Source organism: Puma concolor, chromosome C1, assembly GCF_028749965.1.
Source record: "Puma concolor isolate L17-30 chromosome C1, mPumCon1.1.hap2, whole genome shotgun sequence".
NCBI classification, from domain to species: domain Eukaryota; kingdom Metazoa; phylum Chordata; class Mammalia; order Carnivora; family Felidae; genus Puma; species Puma concolor.
In genome coordinates, this window is record NC_141674.1 from 202675966 (window position 1) to 202693011 (window position 17046).

General features: G+C 48.4%; 1 protein-coding gene across 1 annotated transcript; it reads right to left on the minus strand.

Annotated features, from left to right (window-relative positions):
* Positions 1-10339: 10339 nt before the first annotated feature.
* TNP1 (transition protein 1) lies at positions 10340-10929 on the minus strand. Its single transcript, XM_025912683.2, has 2 exons — positions 10750-10929; positions 10340-10542 (listed from the first exon to the last, which is right to left on the minus strand). Exons 1-2 carry the CDS (start codon positions 10886-10888, stop codon positions 10514-10516), a joined length of 168 nt encoding a protein of 55 aa, XP_025768468.1. The 5' UTR covers positions 10889-10929; the 3' UTR covers positions 10340-10513.
* Between the last annotated feature and the right edge of the window lie 6117 nt (positions 10930-17046).

The following is a 17046-nucleotide window of genomic DNA, read 5'->3' on the forward strand; positions in this document are numbered from 1 at the left end:
TTAATGTAAACATGAAAGGCTGTTCTGTAGTCCCTTCTAACTGCAACGTTCTTCTTTCTTTTCTTCCAACTTAAGGGGGACATACGCGGTCACGGCCAGCAGCATCGTCTCGTCCATCTGTCCATCTCTTCAACACGATTGTTGAGCAACTATTACAGGCCAGGCACTGTGCTGGGGGAAGGACACACACAGTGACCTATGAAACATCATGCTGCTTGCCCTCATGAGCGTGTTCAGGCCTTGAGTGCCAGTCTGGGTTCATAGAGCCTTTCCCTTCTCTCTTTAGCCAAATGGATACATTTAGAATTTAGTTGTTGTGGACCCAGCAAAACTGGGAACTCCTGGTGTATACCCTGCAGGGCCCAGGACAATAGTCTGTGTGTTTCAGGTACTTAACACACTCTTGGTGAATCCCTGCTTCTTCAGTGTTGATAACTGAAGGGCTCGCCTTAAGGGCATATGCCCTGAAACGCACAGATGGGACCAGGGACCACTCTTTCAACGTAAGTACCACCATAGCATAATGGCCTTTCACTCTATAGACATTTCTGGAACAGTGGATGCTGTCCTGAATGGATGTAGAAATGTACAAATAAAATACAGTTCTGGGTACAGAGTAGACATCCAATAAACCCTCACTGATTTAGTGGGGAGGACATTGTCCCACCCTGAGTGGTCCCGTAGTGAGCGACGTGGATGAGACAAGCTGATGCTGGTCAGTCTTCAGGGAAATTATGCTTCTTTAGGGCCTTGAGACCGTATCCCAACAGCTATATTATTACTGTATTCAGTGAGGACTTCTAGAAGGGCAAACACAGGAAGCTAGAAACTGAGACGTGATAAAGCCCATTCATTTCTGGCTGGGTTGCTTAGGAAAAAAATTCTGGAAGCTGTGTTTTAAAATAAGGGAGGAATGTCAGCAAGGTGACAGTGAGAAATGAAAGAGATCTCTTTCCAGAGGGGAGTTTCCCCTTCACCTCCGGCTTAATTACCGTGCAGCTGAAACCATAGGAAGTCAAGCAGATGTGAAAAGAAGGTGCCTTCTTGTCTCTAGGAGTCTTGGGGTCTCACCCGTCTGCTTCCCAGCTGTTTGGTAGAGGTGAGGGATAGTCTGCACTGTGGGCAGAGAGGAGCAGAAGATGGCCCCATCTTTTTTTTTTTTTTAATTTATTTTGAGAGAGGGAGAGAGAGAGAGGGAGAGAGAGAGAGAGAGAGAATCCCAAGCAGGGCTCCCTGCTATCAGTGCAGAGCTCGATGTGGGGCTTGATCCCACCAACCGTGAGATCATGACCTGAATCGAAACCAAGAGTCAGATGCTTACCTGATTGAGCCACCCAGGTGCCCCCCAAGAGGAACTTCTGAGGGTTCTATGACATTTTGAGAGCCTGCCTTTTAGTTGAGGAAACAGAGGCATGGAAAGCAGGACCTCTTTAAGTGCCATAGCTTTAAAAATGAGTTTTAATTAATTAAACTGCAAGCTGAAAGAAATGGGGAAGAGACGTCTTCTCTTTTTCCACCTTCGCTCTTTGTCTGCACCTGTTGTTCCCAGCTCACAGGGGCGCCTCCACCAGCCCTTGCAACACCGGGGCCTGGGCATCAGGCCAGCCTTTCTTAGATGAAATCCAGGCTGCCAGATCACCCCACCCACCACACTCCCCCCCCCCCCCCCGGCCTGGGGCCCACCCCTCTCCTGGGAGACACAAAGGGCTTCTGTGACTCAGGCTAGAGCTCACGACCCTCCTCTTTCTTTCCAGCAATGGGGTGAGGCTGTGGGGTGCATCTCGAGGCTGCAACCCTCACCTGACTTGCTGGGTTGCAAACAGCATGGATGTTTCTGTTCCTCAGTGCCTCCGGCCACCACTGAGACCTACGTGCCTATTTCAGTCCTATGTAGACCTTATGCAGAAATGTCAGGGGTCCCTGTTTGGCTCCAGCTGAAGTCAAGGGCAGGGGTGGTCTGGAGAGGAACGGGTATTTACAAAGCACTCGTGATATACGGGGATCAGTGCAGGTTGCTTTGCATATGGATCCTCCTGGTGAACCCAGAAGGAGGTATTCTTTTTTTTTTTTTTTTTTTTTTTTTAATTTTTTTTTTTTCAACGTTTATTTATTTTTGGGACAGAGAGAGACAGAGCATGAATGGGCGAGGGGCAGAGAGAGAGGGAGACACAGAATCGGAAACAGGCTCCAGGCTCTGAGCCATCAGCCCAGAGCCTGACGCGGGGCTCGAACTCACGGACCGCGAGATCGTGACCTGGCTGAAGTCGGACGCTTAACCGACTGCGCCACCCAGGCGCCCCCAGAAGGAGGTATTCTTAACCCAATTTTACTCAGCTCGTGACAGAAATTCAGGGAAGTTGCAAAACTAGTTCAAGGTCCTGTAACTATTAGGCAGTTGTAGCAAGACCGAGTCTAGAACTGGCTGATGTCAAACCCTTTGTTTTTTCCTGTTAGGGTTCATTGCTTCGGATTTGAATCGAATGGCTCCGCTTTTACTAGGTCAAGGGCGATGAGAAATGTCTGTGCCCACTGCACTCTGTCTGCCACTCCCAAATATCCTAGCCTGCTGTCACATGCCCCTTCACCTTGGATTGATGTGGTAGTCTGGTGTCAGGGGTCAGGAGACTAGGGCGATGCAGGTGGCAGAACAGAGTTCTAGTTCAGCTTCTGTCACTATCTGGGCCACTGTAAGTGTGTCTTTTCTAGTCTGGAGGACTCAGTTCCTCCACGTCTGAGAGCAAGGTGGTTGAGTGCACAGACACCTTGCACAGATTTCTTGACTTCCTGTTTCTTATCTCTAAAACAGAGGTCATGAAATACTACCTAGTCCCTGAGGTTGAGGGGAGGGTGAAGCTAATATGTATAAAGATCTCAAGGGAAAGCGTAAGTGTATTGCTATTATTATTATTCCTGGAGGTAAAACTTCCCCAAAATCTATTAATTTAAAACAAATATATAGGAAACAATATACTGAGAATTTAAGCTGTGTGCCTCCACTTTGAATTTTTCTTCTCTAATGTTTGTCTTCGTGTGTGTGTGTGTGTGTGTGTGTGTGTGTGTGTGAGATAAGGAGTGGGGAAAGGTGAAGGTGGACGGTGGATTTTGTTCATTTCTCTGTAGTGCTTGCTTGGAACAGACCCCGGCTTAGTAGGCTCTGCTCTAAATGAAAAAGGCAGAAAGAATGGGGCAACACGCCATTACCAAGGTAAAAATCCAGGTGACCTGAGGCTAGTTCTGTCCAATAAAAATATAATGCCAGTCACATTTGTGATGTTCAGTTTTCCAGCAGCCACATTTGAAAATCAAAAAAAGAGATGGGGCGCCCGGGCGACTCAGTCGGTTGAGCGTCCGACTTCAGCTCAGGTGATGATCTCACACTCCGTGGGTTCAAGCCCCGCGTCGGGCTCTGTGCTGACACCTCGGAGCCTGGAGCCCGCTTCGGATTCTGTGTCTCCCCTTCTCTCTGCCCCTCCCCTGCTCATGCTCTGTCTCTCTCTGTCCAAAAATAAATAAAAACATTTAAAAAATTTTTTAAATAAAAAAAGAGAAAAAGTAAAATTAATTTCAGTTATTTTATGTAACTGACGACGTCTAAAATGTTTCAATATACAATCCATGTAAAAATTATTAATGAGCTATCTTACATTCTTTTGTTCCCATTAAGTCTTTGAAAGGCAGCCTGTATGTTACCACCGACGCCCTGTCACTTCGAACCAGCCACGTTCCAAGTGCTCGGTAGCTACCTGTGCCCCGTGGCCCCCATACTGGACGGTGTACACCCAAACCCGAGGGAGCTTCTCTCTGCTAAATCAGCCACAACATGGCTTGCTGCCTGGATACCTGGGGTGGAAGGAGGGAAATCATTCTTCTTGGGAGTCAGGCAGGGGAAGGCCGGCCTCCTTTACACCCCAAATTTGCATGTCTGTGTTCTTGACTTTCATGGAGATCACAGTCTGCCTCCTGACACTTCCCTACAATCCATGGCTCCCGGGCATGTTTACTTTTGCTGAGGTGTGAGCAGCAGCACCAGCATAGCTCTGTGACTCTCTATCCTTGCCATCTGGTCTGCTGCTGTTTCGACATAGTGAAAATGTTCTAGGTGGGGGAAAAAAAACGGAGCTGAGAATAAATCCCGCTTCCAGTTCTGGCCATGAAAGTACGTAAGTTCTGAGTAAATTCTTTGAGCTAAGATGGCAGTTTCACAGGAAAAGCTGCCTTTTATAAAAGTGTTCACAGATTAAGGGATTCCAGAGAGTGGCTGTTGTGTGCTCGCTCAGATGCTATTTTAGCCTCCTGGCGGGTGCCCGGGAATTGTATACACTGCAGGGAAGGAGTGTTTTGCACTCTGCAGTGGGCATCGTTGCACCTGACCGCCTGGTATACATCTCTTCTTCGGTAACTGTCCTCCCATTTTCCTTTCAGGACCAGCCCCGCCCCACCACAACCCAAACTTGACCATCATTTTCTCTCTCCCGAGACCCTGACTTTTTTAGGGGAGTGATCTAAGAATGGAAAACAATTGGGGCCACTGCACTGCGAAGAGAGTGATTTGAGTCTCTTCAGCTTCCTGCCTGGCTCCCATCGTGAGGCCCGGTTGTTCAGTTTTGCCTTCCATTCTCTGAACGGTTCTTCATGCTTCCAGTACATTCCATTTACCCCTCTTTCAGGTTATTTCTGTTGCTCTCCACCAAACGCAAACGGATGCCTACTTTGAGCAGCAAGAGGGCTGTGGTCTGGCTCGGGCTCTGGAGCCAAGGGCAGCAAATAAGTAGAAAAGGAAAAGAAGAATTAAGTAGTCAAACCAGGGGTGGCATCCAGGCGTGGCCAGGGTGGGAGAGGACTCACTGTTTCCTGCGCTTTTTCTCACCCCTTCGCTCACTTCCTTTCTATGATCTCCCTGGGAGATACACTCCCCATGTGCTGCCTTGAGGTGGCAGAGAAAGCCCTTTATCCAGACTCTACGATGCTTTGTGTTCCTAGGAGGGAAGTTGCCAGCCACTGCTGGGCGACATTTCTTTAATCTTCTCCTTTCGAATCTTAGGACTTCTTATTGTTGGAAGGATTGGAAAGGACTCTGAGAGAGCCCCAGAGAGGGGGCCGTGATTGCCTTGCAAGTGTGGGCAGAGCTGAGCTTCCGAAGAGACTTCTGTGTCTCTTTGCCCCTCACCTACTCATCCGCACCACCTGGGAGCTCCTTAGAAATTCGGAATCTCTGTCCCCACCCCCACCCCCACCCCCAACCTGACCTGAGAACTCGGAATCTGAATTTTCTCTGATTCCAGGTGGTTCTACGCATGTGAAAGTTTCAGAAGCTTTTTATATAAGCCGGTGTGTTATTGTTCTTCTGTGTTCCTGAAGGAACCAGTAAGTCAATACATCAAGGTCCAGTTTCCAGCCCCTTCTCTTCTTGAAAGCTTCCATTTTGAGTCACTTTTTTTTTTTTTTTTTTTTTTTATTTTTTTTTTTTTAAATTTTTTTTTTTCAACATTTATTTATATTTTTGGGACAGAGAGAGACAGAGCATGAACGGGGGAGGGGCAGAGAGAGAGGGAGACACAGAATCGGAAACAGGCTCCAGGCTCTGAGCCATCAGCCCAGAGCCTGACGCGGGGCTCGAACCCACGGACTGCGAGATCGTGACCTGGCTGAAGTCGGACGCTTAACCGACTGCGCCACCCAGGCGCCCCTTGAGTCACTTTTGAAGAGGACCTCGACACATTGTAAAATTCCATCTCTTTGTCTTTTCTTTTTTTTCTTTTTATTTATTTATTTTTTTTTATTTAAAAAAATTTTTTTTTTCAACGTTTTTATTTATTTTTGGGACAGAGAGAGACAGAGCATGAATGGGGGAGGGGCAGAGAGAGAGGGAGACACAGAATCGGAAGCAGGCTCCAGGCTCCGAGCCATCAGCCCAGAGCCATCAGCCCAGAGTCTGACGCGGGGCTCAAACTCACGGACCGAGAGATCATGACCTGGCTGAAGCCGGACACTTAACCGACTGCACCACCCAGGCGCCCCTCTTTGTCTTTTCAATAAAAGCCACCTGTGTGTTAGGCCCGAGGACTTTACAGCGAATTAATTACAGACATACTTTCCTGTTGCAAATGGAACAACTTAACATGATCCTAATCACTGAGTTTATTAATCGGTCCCCGCTCCTTTTGACTGACATCCATGCTCAGATTTTATTTTTCATAGCATATTAGGTTAACAAGTGGATTCATCGACTTGTTTCCCGAGAAACAATGGCTGTGCGTGTGTCCGGATGCGATCCCTCTGTCCCTCACCTGTGGATGGCTTCACTCTGGCTCCAGGACTTTACAATCTAGCTGGAGAGACAAGATCATGCCCAACTCCTACATTTTACAGGCGCGCAAAGCAAGCCATAGAGAGATGTGGGACCTGGCCTAGACTAAAGGGTCAGGAGACTGCCTGCCCAGAGATTCCTCACTCACGCTTCTGCCTGAGCCAGGCTGGTTTACGGTGTTGGTGGAGCTGGGCCACAGGTCGGGGTGAAATGGCTCCAGCTGTAGGAGAGGAGGCATGCAAGGCTTGGACTAGAGCAGGACTGATAGATCAAGGTCACAAAACAGGAGGACTGGCCTTGATGGAATGTAGACGCTGGCCCCTTTCCCTGGTATAATGCTGCACGGAGACAACTGTCGCCTGTCCCACTTCCGGGACACTGAGCTAAAAGGTAAGAATGGCTGCAGGGCTCAGATGAGGGCGAGATCTCAAGGTCAGACTGATGAGAAGTTCGAGAGGGAGAGTGGCTTGGGGGGGGGCGGGCAGAAGTGAGAAGAGACTCTCTCGAAGAGAAGTAACCTACTTCCCCACTCTTCAGCCTGGCGAGGTGACTGAGACCGGGGCTCCTGGAGGTTGGCCATTAACACCCTGCTCCACTCGGGTCTTTCCCCAGAGTGCGCCTGGAGAGCGAGCGCCCGGACTGCGGAGGCAGGCGGCGGCTCTCCTCCGGTCTTGAAGGACAGGACCTTTGGGTGACCGGACAGCAGAGCCCCAGGCCACGTCTGACTTGTACCGACTACCCCCAGGGCACACAGAGTCCCCTCCCAGCTGCGGTTTCTGGACCTTCACCTCTTCAGCACAGCCTTGAGTGTTTCTCCAGAACTTCCTGTTTGCCTGCGGCCGCACAGTCGCGCCGGTCCCACCCGGGGTCATCTGGCGCGGCCCAGGGCAAGAGGTGGGGGTCAGCCACGCTCTCCCCACGGTTCCTCTGGGTTCTCTCCACCCACACACACATGGGTCCTCTGGGACCACTCCCGTAGCACCCTGAGGTCAGTGAGGCAGAGGCCCTGTATCCAAGTCAGCTCACAAGAAGGTCAAGGTGACCCAGAAGGGCTTCTGGCCAAGATCTTTAAATTTTTTTTTTTTTTTTTTTAGTTTTTGACTTTCCACAAAGGCCAAGTAAGTGATGACTTCAGGACGTGACGTTCCAGAAAAAAACTGGAGAGAGGAGAAAAGTCCCCCTTGGTTGGGGAGATACAGCAAAGGCACACAGAGGGCGAGATCTTCGAGCGTCGCATGGTCGAAAGACCCCTGTGCTGGTGACCTACATGGGCCTGCCTGGTGGGTGCTGGCCTGCAGGAGATGTCAACAGAGAGACAGAATGAATGTTCCTGGAGGGCAGGGACTAAATCAACACTAGTGTTGGAAAATCTCCAGCATGTGGGCCTGGAAAATGTTCTTACAGCAAAACAGAGTTTTCCTGGCGGCTGCTATTCCTTCCACAACCTGCCCGAGAGGGCAGAGACTGAAGTCACCAGGCAAGGGGTCTGGCTGCCCTGCCTAGCCTGGGGCTCTACCCCAATTAGTTAGATTGTTTCAGTGTTGAATTATTGAAATAGAACATTGTACTAGAACGTTCTGTCTGGGGATAATCGTGTCTTGCAAAGATGATGTGCCAACATGCTGTTGAAGCTGAGGGTTCAGAGCCTTGAGTAACTCGGTCTGGGGCCTCTCTGCCAGTCACTTCCGAAGGGACTTTGGTCCGTGACGGCAAACAAGAGAAGACAAATAGGACACTAAAGAGGAAAGCTTCCCTCAAAGTCATGTTAGCTACCTGACTCTTGATGCCCTGAGAGGCTGGGCCTTGTGTTCTATATCACCTAGGATCCCTTACCTGCTGGCTTCTGGTTGAGTTTGGCCAGTGGAAGCACCAGGAGGAGACTGGAGAGAAATGTCGGGGTTTTTCCACTCTGCTCCTGCTCTGCCGGTAGCTGCAGCCTTTATGTTGTTCTTTTGCTCCTTCAAAAGCTGCCGTTGCTAGGCTCCAGGGGTCTTGCCTCTGTGAACAGTCTCTCCGGGAAAGGCGCTCCTTTGAGCCCTGTGCAGGGTCTGCGGGATCCTGCGTGCGGGATCCTGCCAGACACAGGCCGACCTCCTCCTGGTGAGAGCATGTTTCTCGAGGGAAGAAGTAAATTTCACACTATCGGCATTATCGCTGGGCTCGCGTCTTCCTGACTCTTAACTTCTCCCTGTGGGAGAAGTGGACCTTTCAGATCGCTCTGGAAAAGGCAGAGCAGTGGGCGGGGGCAAAGGGGTGGGCTGTGCAGGGAGGCATTTGCAGCAGCGAGCGGCAGGGCTGTGAGCTGGGCACTGGGCAGGGGCACAATGCAGGGAAGGGAGGCCGGGGATCACAGACATCGCAGGGGCCTGAGGTCCAGCAGGCGGCCTCCAGGTGACGCTAACTTCAGGGTCTGCCTGAGCTCCTGGCTACCGAAGCAGCCCGGCTGGGCAGGTGGGGATAGAAGGGGGTAAAACTGGCTTCCTGCCCGATGGTACTTTGTTCAACTCCTTCCTGAGCACAGTCCTGCACTGCCCTTAGTTGGTCTCTAACATCCAGGGTGGCAAAAGCTGACATGTTGCGAGGAGCTTTCGGGCTTTCTTTACACGGAGGCAGAGGAGCTCTCGGAGGGCACAAGAGAATGGCAGCCAGTCCTTTCTGATTAGGGTTGGCAGGGCTTTGCGCAAACCCGGAGACAAAACAAAAGGAATATTAGAGGAGCTAAAACCATAGAAAAGAGTGCGTTTATATTTTCTCTCTACAAAATTGACAACTGGAGGGAAGTACAAGTTTGAGGAGTTAGAAGTATCTGTGTGCCTGGTGGTAAGATTTTGCTCTGGAGCAGTGGGCAGTAGGAGACAGGAAAAATCTTTACCCCATGGTCTAGACATTTTCTGTCTCGACATCCTTCGTTATTTTTTTAATAGATGTAAAAAAAATGGTGACCTTCTATCCACAAATTCTGCTCTACGGAACAGAAAACAAAAACCTGGTAGGATGTCAGAATTTTGTACAAGAGAAGAAAAATATTCAAGAAACAAATTGCATACAGCTCTTTATCAAGAGAAGAATATAGACCGTTGATTTGTTTTGGAAACACATCATGCCATGCACATTACAAGTTCAGAACTGTGTCACTGATATACCAACAGTTTACAGCCCATAAAAAGCTAGCCTGGTTCAAAATGCTGATTAAGTTTCTACAAGCATGGTTTCCATTTTGTTTCCATTTTACATTTACGTGTTGGCACGAACGGTTTGTAAACAAAAAACATTTCTGACCACCTTCATTGTATTCACCTTCTTACCTCCATGGGGCTCACACTCAATGGTCTCACCGAAAATACGCAGAATTCTAAGACACTCCCTCCCCAGCCTGGGAGGCTCATGGCTCTTCTCATTCCTTCGATCCTTTCCTGGTGGCTTGGTTTAAATAGGAACTCCAGTTCCACCCTGTGTCACCCTGGTGCTGTCTTCCAACAGGAGGCATTCGTCAAGAAAATATCGCCTAGGAAAGGTCAAGGAAATATCCCCTTCCGAGGGGGATGGGTGGATACTGAGGTGTCGCCTCCATGGCCAGAGATAGAAAAGGTCAAGGTAGAGTTGAAGGAATGGTCAAGGTAGAGTTGACATTCGTATTGCCTGAACGCCATAGGCTCTGCCCGGGGTGTCTCCCCATCTCTAACAGCCTGCTGGTCCTGCCCGTTAGCCCACATAATCAGATAAATTAGCATGGAGAATTCTGTATCCACTCCTGGGACGTGACTTTTAGCTTTAGTTTAGCCCATGGTTTGGGGTTGTGCTAAAACCAGAACTGTCTCAGAAATAGCGGTCATCAGTGCCAGTCTCCAGGTTCTAGCTCCTTCTCAATACCCGAATACTGTGATGGTGCCCCGCCGGTGCTGAGGCCCACGGACAGAGTCAAGGACAAACTACGGTGATATTTTCCAAGTTATGTCGAACGGTTTCACACCTGCCAATTCTTTCCCAAGTCTGCCCAAGCCCATTTTCCAGCCAAAAGATCAAAAGGAAACCTTTCCAACTTTTCAAAGTTTTATTGAGATGTTGAGGAGAAACAGCCAACATATACATTCCTCATTTCGTCACGATTGGCATTTTACCCACACGATAGGTTCTTCTCTGGCTGTCGTCCTCTCGTCGCTGCCTGGCATTGTGTGAGGTCCACCAGGACAGAGCCCGCGGGTGGCATCACAAGTGGGAGCGGTAATGGCGATTGGCTGGAAGGGAAGGACAGGTTTACAACAGGGACCCCAGTTAGAACACCCCCATTCATCCTCTTCCCGCCTCAGTGCCTGGAACGGGGCTGGAAATGAAATTCTCAGGCTGAGATTCTGGGTCCTGGAAAAGCTAACTGGATCCAAGAAGGAGGGCCCATGGGGCAAGTCCCTCATGTTTGGTCACTCCCTTGCTTCTCCCTTACTCACAGTCGTCTCCCCGTTTTCTACTCTTCAGACTGCCCTTCCGGTATTTTCTTTTGCTGCCACCTCTCTTGACTCCCCTGTGAGGAGCTCGGTTCTTGCCCCTCCTCATGCCATGACTCTTGAATTTGCGGCTGGTCGACATTGTAACTTCTGCCAAAATGAGGGGCTTTGCAAGACCCGGAGGCCGGGAGTCTGGGTATTTAAGGCCTTAGCCATTGTGACCCTGAAGGGGTGTGGCTTGACAGGTGGGTGGGGCTCCCCTGTGATGTCCCTGGCCTTTGTTACACTTCGGTCATACATGAGAAATAAGGTGGCCCCTCTAATGCAGCTCTAGACTGTCCTCAATTTTGAGGCCTTTTTTAATATTAAATAAGGTTTCCCAGACAGGTATCATTGAGCAACTAAGTTTCAGCTCTGTGCCAGGCATCTGGGGAGTACAAGAGACCATTAAAATAGGTATTTCCTGGAGGCGCCTGGGTGGCTCAGTCTGTTAAGCTCCTACTACTCTTGATTTAGACGCAGGTCATAATCTGACCATTTGTGAGTTGGAGTCCTGTGTGGGGCTCTGTGCTGACAGCCTGCTTGGGATTCTCTCTCTCCCTTTCTCTCTGCTCCTCGTGCTCTCTCTCTCAAAAATATGGGGCGCCTGGGTGGCGCAGTCGGTTAAGCATCCGACTTCAGCCAGGTCACGATCTCGCGGTCCGTGAGTTCGAGCCCCGCGTCGGGCTCTGGGCTGATGGCTCGGAGCCTGGAGCCTGTTTCCGATTCTGTGTCTCCCTCTCTCTCTCTGCCCCTCCCCCGTTCATGCTCTGTCTCTCTCTGTCCCAAAAATAAATAAACGTTGAAAAAAAAAATTTAAAAAAAAAAAAAAAAATAAATAAATAAATAAATAACCCTAAAAAAAATAGGCATCTCCTGCCAGTAGGAATTTAATGGCTGTTGAGTGTGTGCACATGCATGTGTGTTTAAGTCTCTCACAGCATTGGAACATCACAAATGTATTTCCGTAAGGACGTGACTCCGGGAAACCCAATTCAACATGAGCAAAATATAAATACTTCTCTTTCTTCTAACTGTGACACTATGGGCTGAGTACTTTTGTAGGACTGTCCTGTACATTGTAGGATGTCTGGCAGCATTCTTGGCCTCAACCCGTAGATGCCAGCAGCGGTGACAACCAAAAATATTTCCAAACATTGCCTCGGGGGGAGGGGCACAACCACCCTGTGTGGAGAACCATTGGCTTAGCCATTTCAGAAAATTCAGTCATTAAATATTTGTGATCAGATAGTATGTAAGATGGTTATGGATAAAACCAGACAGACTCTGTTTTCATGGCGGCTTTCAGCCTCATCAGGGAGAAAGCCATCAGAAATCTGCACAAATCAGTAAATAATTACTTCCCAGCGTGGTGCAGGATAATTACATCAGACACGGTGGAGGATGTGGTTGGAGAGAGAGGCAGAGGCCAGACTAGGCTCCAGTGCATTGGGAAGCCACGGAAAAATGTTTAAGAGTTAGGTAAAGTGAGATTAAAAGCTGCTGGGTAGAGGCTGGATTGGCGGGGAGGTAGAGTGACTAGAGGTCACACAATAGTAATGGTTCAGGAGAGAGAAGTACTTGATGCTCAGGCCTGGGCCAGAAAGGGTGCTGATCAGGATGTATAGATGTAGACAGGAGATACAGACTTGGTGATGGATGGATTGGCTTTGGTTGGTGAGAGCAGAGGGTGTGGAAGGTGTGGCTTTTGTTTCTGTGTAATACTTCGACCTGGATGCTGGTGCCACTCACTGGGATAAAGGCCAGGCATGGGGGCAGTGATCATCATGCATTTTGGTCTAAAACTTTTTCAGAGTTGAGGTGCCTTTGAGATCTCCAAATAGAGATACTGCATGATTGCTGGGTACCTGGGTGTGGAGCTCCAAGTAGAAGTGTGAGCTGGGGATGTCCCCGTCCCCAGCTTCCCCAGTAACGGATTCAACATCCAACCTTTTCTTCTTTGTCCTTCATACCTTATACTCATTCAGTCCCTTGGAAAAACATTTCGATGGAACTTGATCATTATTTTCTCTCTCTCTCCCTCCTTCTCTTTCCCCTGCCACCATCTCATTCAAGAACCAAACACCCTGCATGCAGCAAGTTCTTAGCAAAAGTTGGGTGAATAGAAAAGAGAACTCGTTCAAGTTCCATTCTCTATATTTCTGATGTCTATGGAGACAAAATGACAAGTCACGTTTTGAAACCCAGAGTCCTTGAAAAGCCAGTATAAGTGACACTTTCTATTATCCTGTTTCCAGACGGGTTCTGTTGGAGTCTTTGATTTGTTCAAAGGGGGAGGAGGTTCAGGAAACAGGACCCAGCCTTCCCTTTTTGTATCTTGGGACTTTCTTATATACCTCAGCCTAGTTCCTTTTACAAGCAGGCTCCATGAAAGCAGTTTAAAAATTGCGTTCGTTCCTATCTGTTCCCAAGGCCTTGAACAGTCCTGCCACAGAGCGGGAGCCCACTAAGCATTTGGGGAGTATTTGTGGAATAAACTAAAAGTCCTTCTGTTTTTCTGACTATCTGATTCCTCCCCAGTTTGTCCCACCTCTCCAGGGAAGGCTTCCCCAACTTTTCAAATTCTCATTGTTTTTCGTAATTTGTCCGAAGCCCGTGGTCCTTTAATACTGTTCTCAAAGTCAACCAAAGCTAGGTGTGTGATACCCTGTTCTGTTTCCCACATTGCTACGTGGTGTGTGTGAGTCTGATCTCAAGAGGAGGCCGCGTGTCTCAGTTCTGGTCCTGACTGTTGCATAAATATCACTTCTCTGGACTTCAGCTCCTTTATTTTTTGTAAACAAGCTGGTTGGGTTAGGTGATCCCTGATGTTATCTGACTTTTACAGTAGGCTGCTTGTAGTCAGAGGCTTCGTTTTTTTTTATTTCTACTGCATTTCTCATGGACACTAATGCAGTCCACAGTAGGTGATCAATAAACATTTTTTCATTCTTGCTACTTGGGGATTATGAAGACAGACAGTAAGACACAGAGTGACTCTGAATACCACATAGGAGCATTTCTAGACAGGGATGTGTGAAAAAAACATTGTTTCCATCATAGGCCCTGTTGCTCCTGAGGCTGCTTGCTGGCTAAAGCATTGGCAGGGGAACTGGCCTCCTGAGTTGGAATGACATTTTCTGGATGGTCCTGGAGAGTGGATAGTATTTCTGTACCCAACACCCCCCCCCCCCAAACTCTCAAGTCCATCCCATCCCCAAAGACCTACTCTGCCAAGGGGAAGCTGAGATCACAGAGAATAAGGCAGCCAGGCTTGGGAACTGATGAAGAAACCAACAGAGTCCCCTTTGCATAGGGTTAAGGAGAAGTTCTGATTTCAGAAACTCAATGCTGAAAACTCCACCGGCGGAAAGCCCAGTGTGGGGGGAGGTGCTCACAGGCCTGTCCCGTGTGGGGCTGGGGGTGTTTGGGTTGGCTTCTGGATCAGACCTCCTGGAGTGAGGACAGAGCACAGCTGAGCATTGGGCATTGCTGCCTGTCTCTGTTTCTCGTTCCATTTCAGCCCCAGTGTTGCTTAAGCCAAGGGCAATTTAGATAGAGCACAGTGAGTTCACTCCTGACACTTGGTAGACCTGAAGCCAACCTTTTTTTTTTTGAGAACTGTTTGTTAATTCAGTCTGCTGAGTGTCTCCTTATCTGTAATTTTACTCTTTCTCCCTTTTTCTTTCTTTCTTTCTTTCTTTCTTTCTTTCTTTCTTTCTTTCTTTCTTTCTTTCTTTTCTTTTTCTTCTTCTTCTTCTTCTTCTTCTTCTTCTTCTTCTTCTTCAGATGAAGAAACTGAGGCACAGAGTGGTTACATGAATCCCTTCAAATAACCCAGAGATTCCAATGAAACTATTTCCTCCATACTTTGGCCTCCCTGGTGGGTCTTAATTTTGTTTCTCTTCATGAAAGGGAATGGATGCTTTCTGACTGCTAAGGGGACATGGAGAGAGAACCGAATTCTTTGTCCTTTCAGAAGAGGAGCTATCAGCTCCCTCTCTCTAGGGCTGAGTGTTAGCTTGTCTGAAGACAGGTGGATAAACAGAATAGTGTCTTTATCTCCTAGAAGGATGGCCAAAGTGGTGCTAGCACTCCCAATGGCCCCTCTCTTAGGTTAGGGAGGGGCAGGGTTTGGGCATCACTGTTTCAGATGTCAGGCCTCTAGTGGGGCCCCATCTCACCTCTCCCGCTCAAACTTACTCCATTAGTTTTCCTGGCTAGCCCGAGAGATGCCTTCCCAGGGATAGATCTTCCCGGCAGGCTGGGAATTGGGGCTTATGAAGAAGAAACATGGAAAAGTTGCTGACAGTCCTTACAAATGTTGATGACTCAGTCCAAATCCCTCTTTAAAACCTGAGTCTCTCCAGATGTTGACCTCAGCAGGGAAGTGGGGACCTTCTACCCTGTTCACATGCACACCCTGTCTTCTTTGCTCTTGCAGCTACTGCTGTTTGGGCAGGCGAAGGGGGCTCAGGCAGGCCATGGGATGGGAAATCTGCCGAGAGAGGGGTCTCACCAGGGGCAGGGGTCTCACCAGGGTCAGAGGTCTCTGAGCTCAGGACTTATCTCAGGTCTCCGGTAGGGAATAAAGAGAAACCAGGGCCCAAGACCAAAGAAGGAGGGAACTCAACTCCATTCGCCTCTTTCCATCCAGTTCTGGGAAATAAGGGAGCATCACGGTTTGGATGATGTCTGGGTTCTGCCTGAAGATGTGTTGGGATTCTTTCCCATTTATCCTCCAGGCTCCTTTCCCATCTTTTTTGACTGCTTTCCCAAAACTGTTTCTCCATAAACAATTTCTATTTTCCAAGAAGAGAGAGATTGGGCTGCTAAAAGACGGGAGACACAAGAGTGGTGGCCCTGGGTGGTTCCTCAGGAGTCACCTGGACCCCTTCTTTTAGAAGCCAAAAGGCTTGTCCAAGGGCTGCACCCTCGTGGTGCAAGAGCCATGGCTGAACCCAAGATTGCTGATTCCCAAGACAAAGACTTTCCACTGCTCCACACTGCCTTCCCTGCTTGACTTAAAAGTAGATCTGGTCTCCACTCTCCACTGTATTTGCCTTTTCTTTCTTACATGTGCTTCTAGGATCACAGTGAAGGAATCTAATACTGAAAGAAGATGGAGAACCGGGGGCAAATAGTTCTTAGAGGCAGGGTGTGAATTTGGAGGTCTTCTGCACACATATAAATTCTCATTTGGAGAGAACTCCAAGTTTTATTTTTCTTGTTATTTTCGGACTTAATGAAAAGTTATTTGAATATGTCAATTCCTCTCGTAACTATTAACAATAAGGCCACATGGCGTAATATCACACAAAGTAAATCCAAATTTTATGCTTCAGAAACTTCCAAATAATATTTTCACATTAACTACTCCCCTGACCACACTGACTATAACCCTGTCTATAACATCGTGAAGAAGATGCTGTCCCTTGCTGGAATTCACTGGGGGCACAGTTCCCTTCAGCCATAAGACAAAAACAGGGCTGTGTCCTCTGAATAGAAAGAGGGGTGTTATGGTATGAAAATATCACACATATTCAATCATTTGGCTTCATGTGGTCTTTAGGAACAAATGTGTTTTATCCATCTACCAACTGGAGTAAGGAACTTTGAGTTGGTAGGGTTGCTAGAGAACAGTTTCATAATAAATAGATCTGGGGATGAAGGGTAACTTGGCCAAAGTCACGAATTATGGGCAAACTTAGATCTCAAGCCCAGATCTCCCCATCTCCAGTCTAGGCTTATTGCCACTGTGCCTTGAGGCACTACTATTGAGATTTCTGGACTCTTTTTTTTTTTTTCCTGTGCCCTTTCTCTGCTTTTCTCTTCACCCTTCATGTTCCGAGAGCCACATTCCAGGAAACTTTTCCCTCTTGAAATCATCCCACCTGCCAAGTACAATCATGTCACTGAGTTTGAGGACAACTGCCCTGTGAGGGGGAGAAGAGTTGCCACCAAAAGGGGCCAAGGACCGGAGTGACAGACTGTTGCCACCCTCAAGGGTTAATGCCTTTGTAATTGACTGCAAGGCATTGTGACCAACATGCCAATAGGGTCCATTGGTCAGAGGAGACTCCCCGTGTATCTGGAGTATTTTTAGCATAAATGCCTCTTATAGCTCCACTGACCAAGGTGAGGTCAAGAGGGAACATCGCACTCCAATTATATCTCTTCGGCCTGCTCTGATGAAACTCCACTGCCAGCTCTTACTGGTGAGCAGAGAGGGTAAAGAGGAGGAGAGATGCTGGAGGAGCC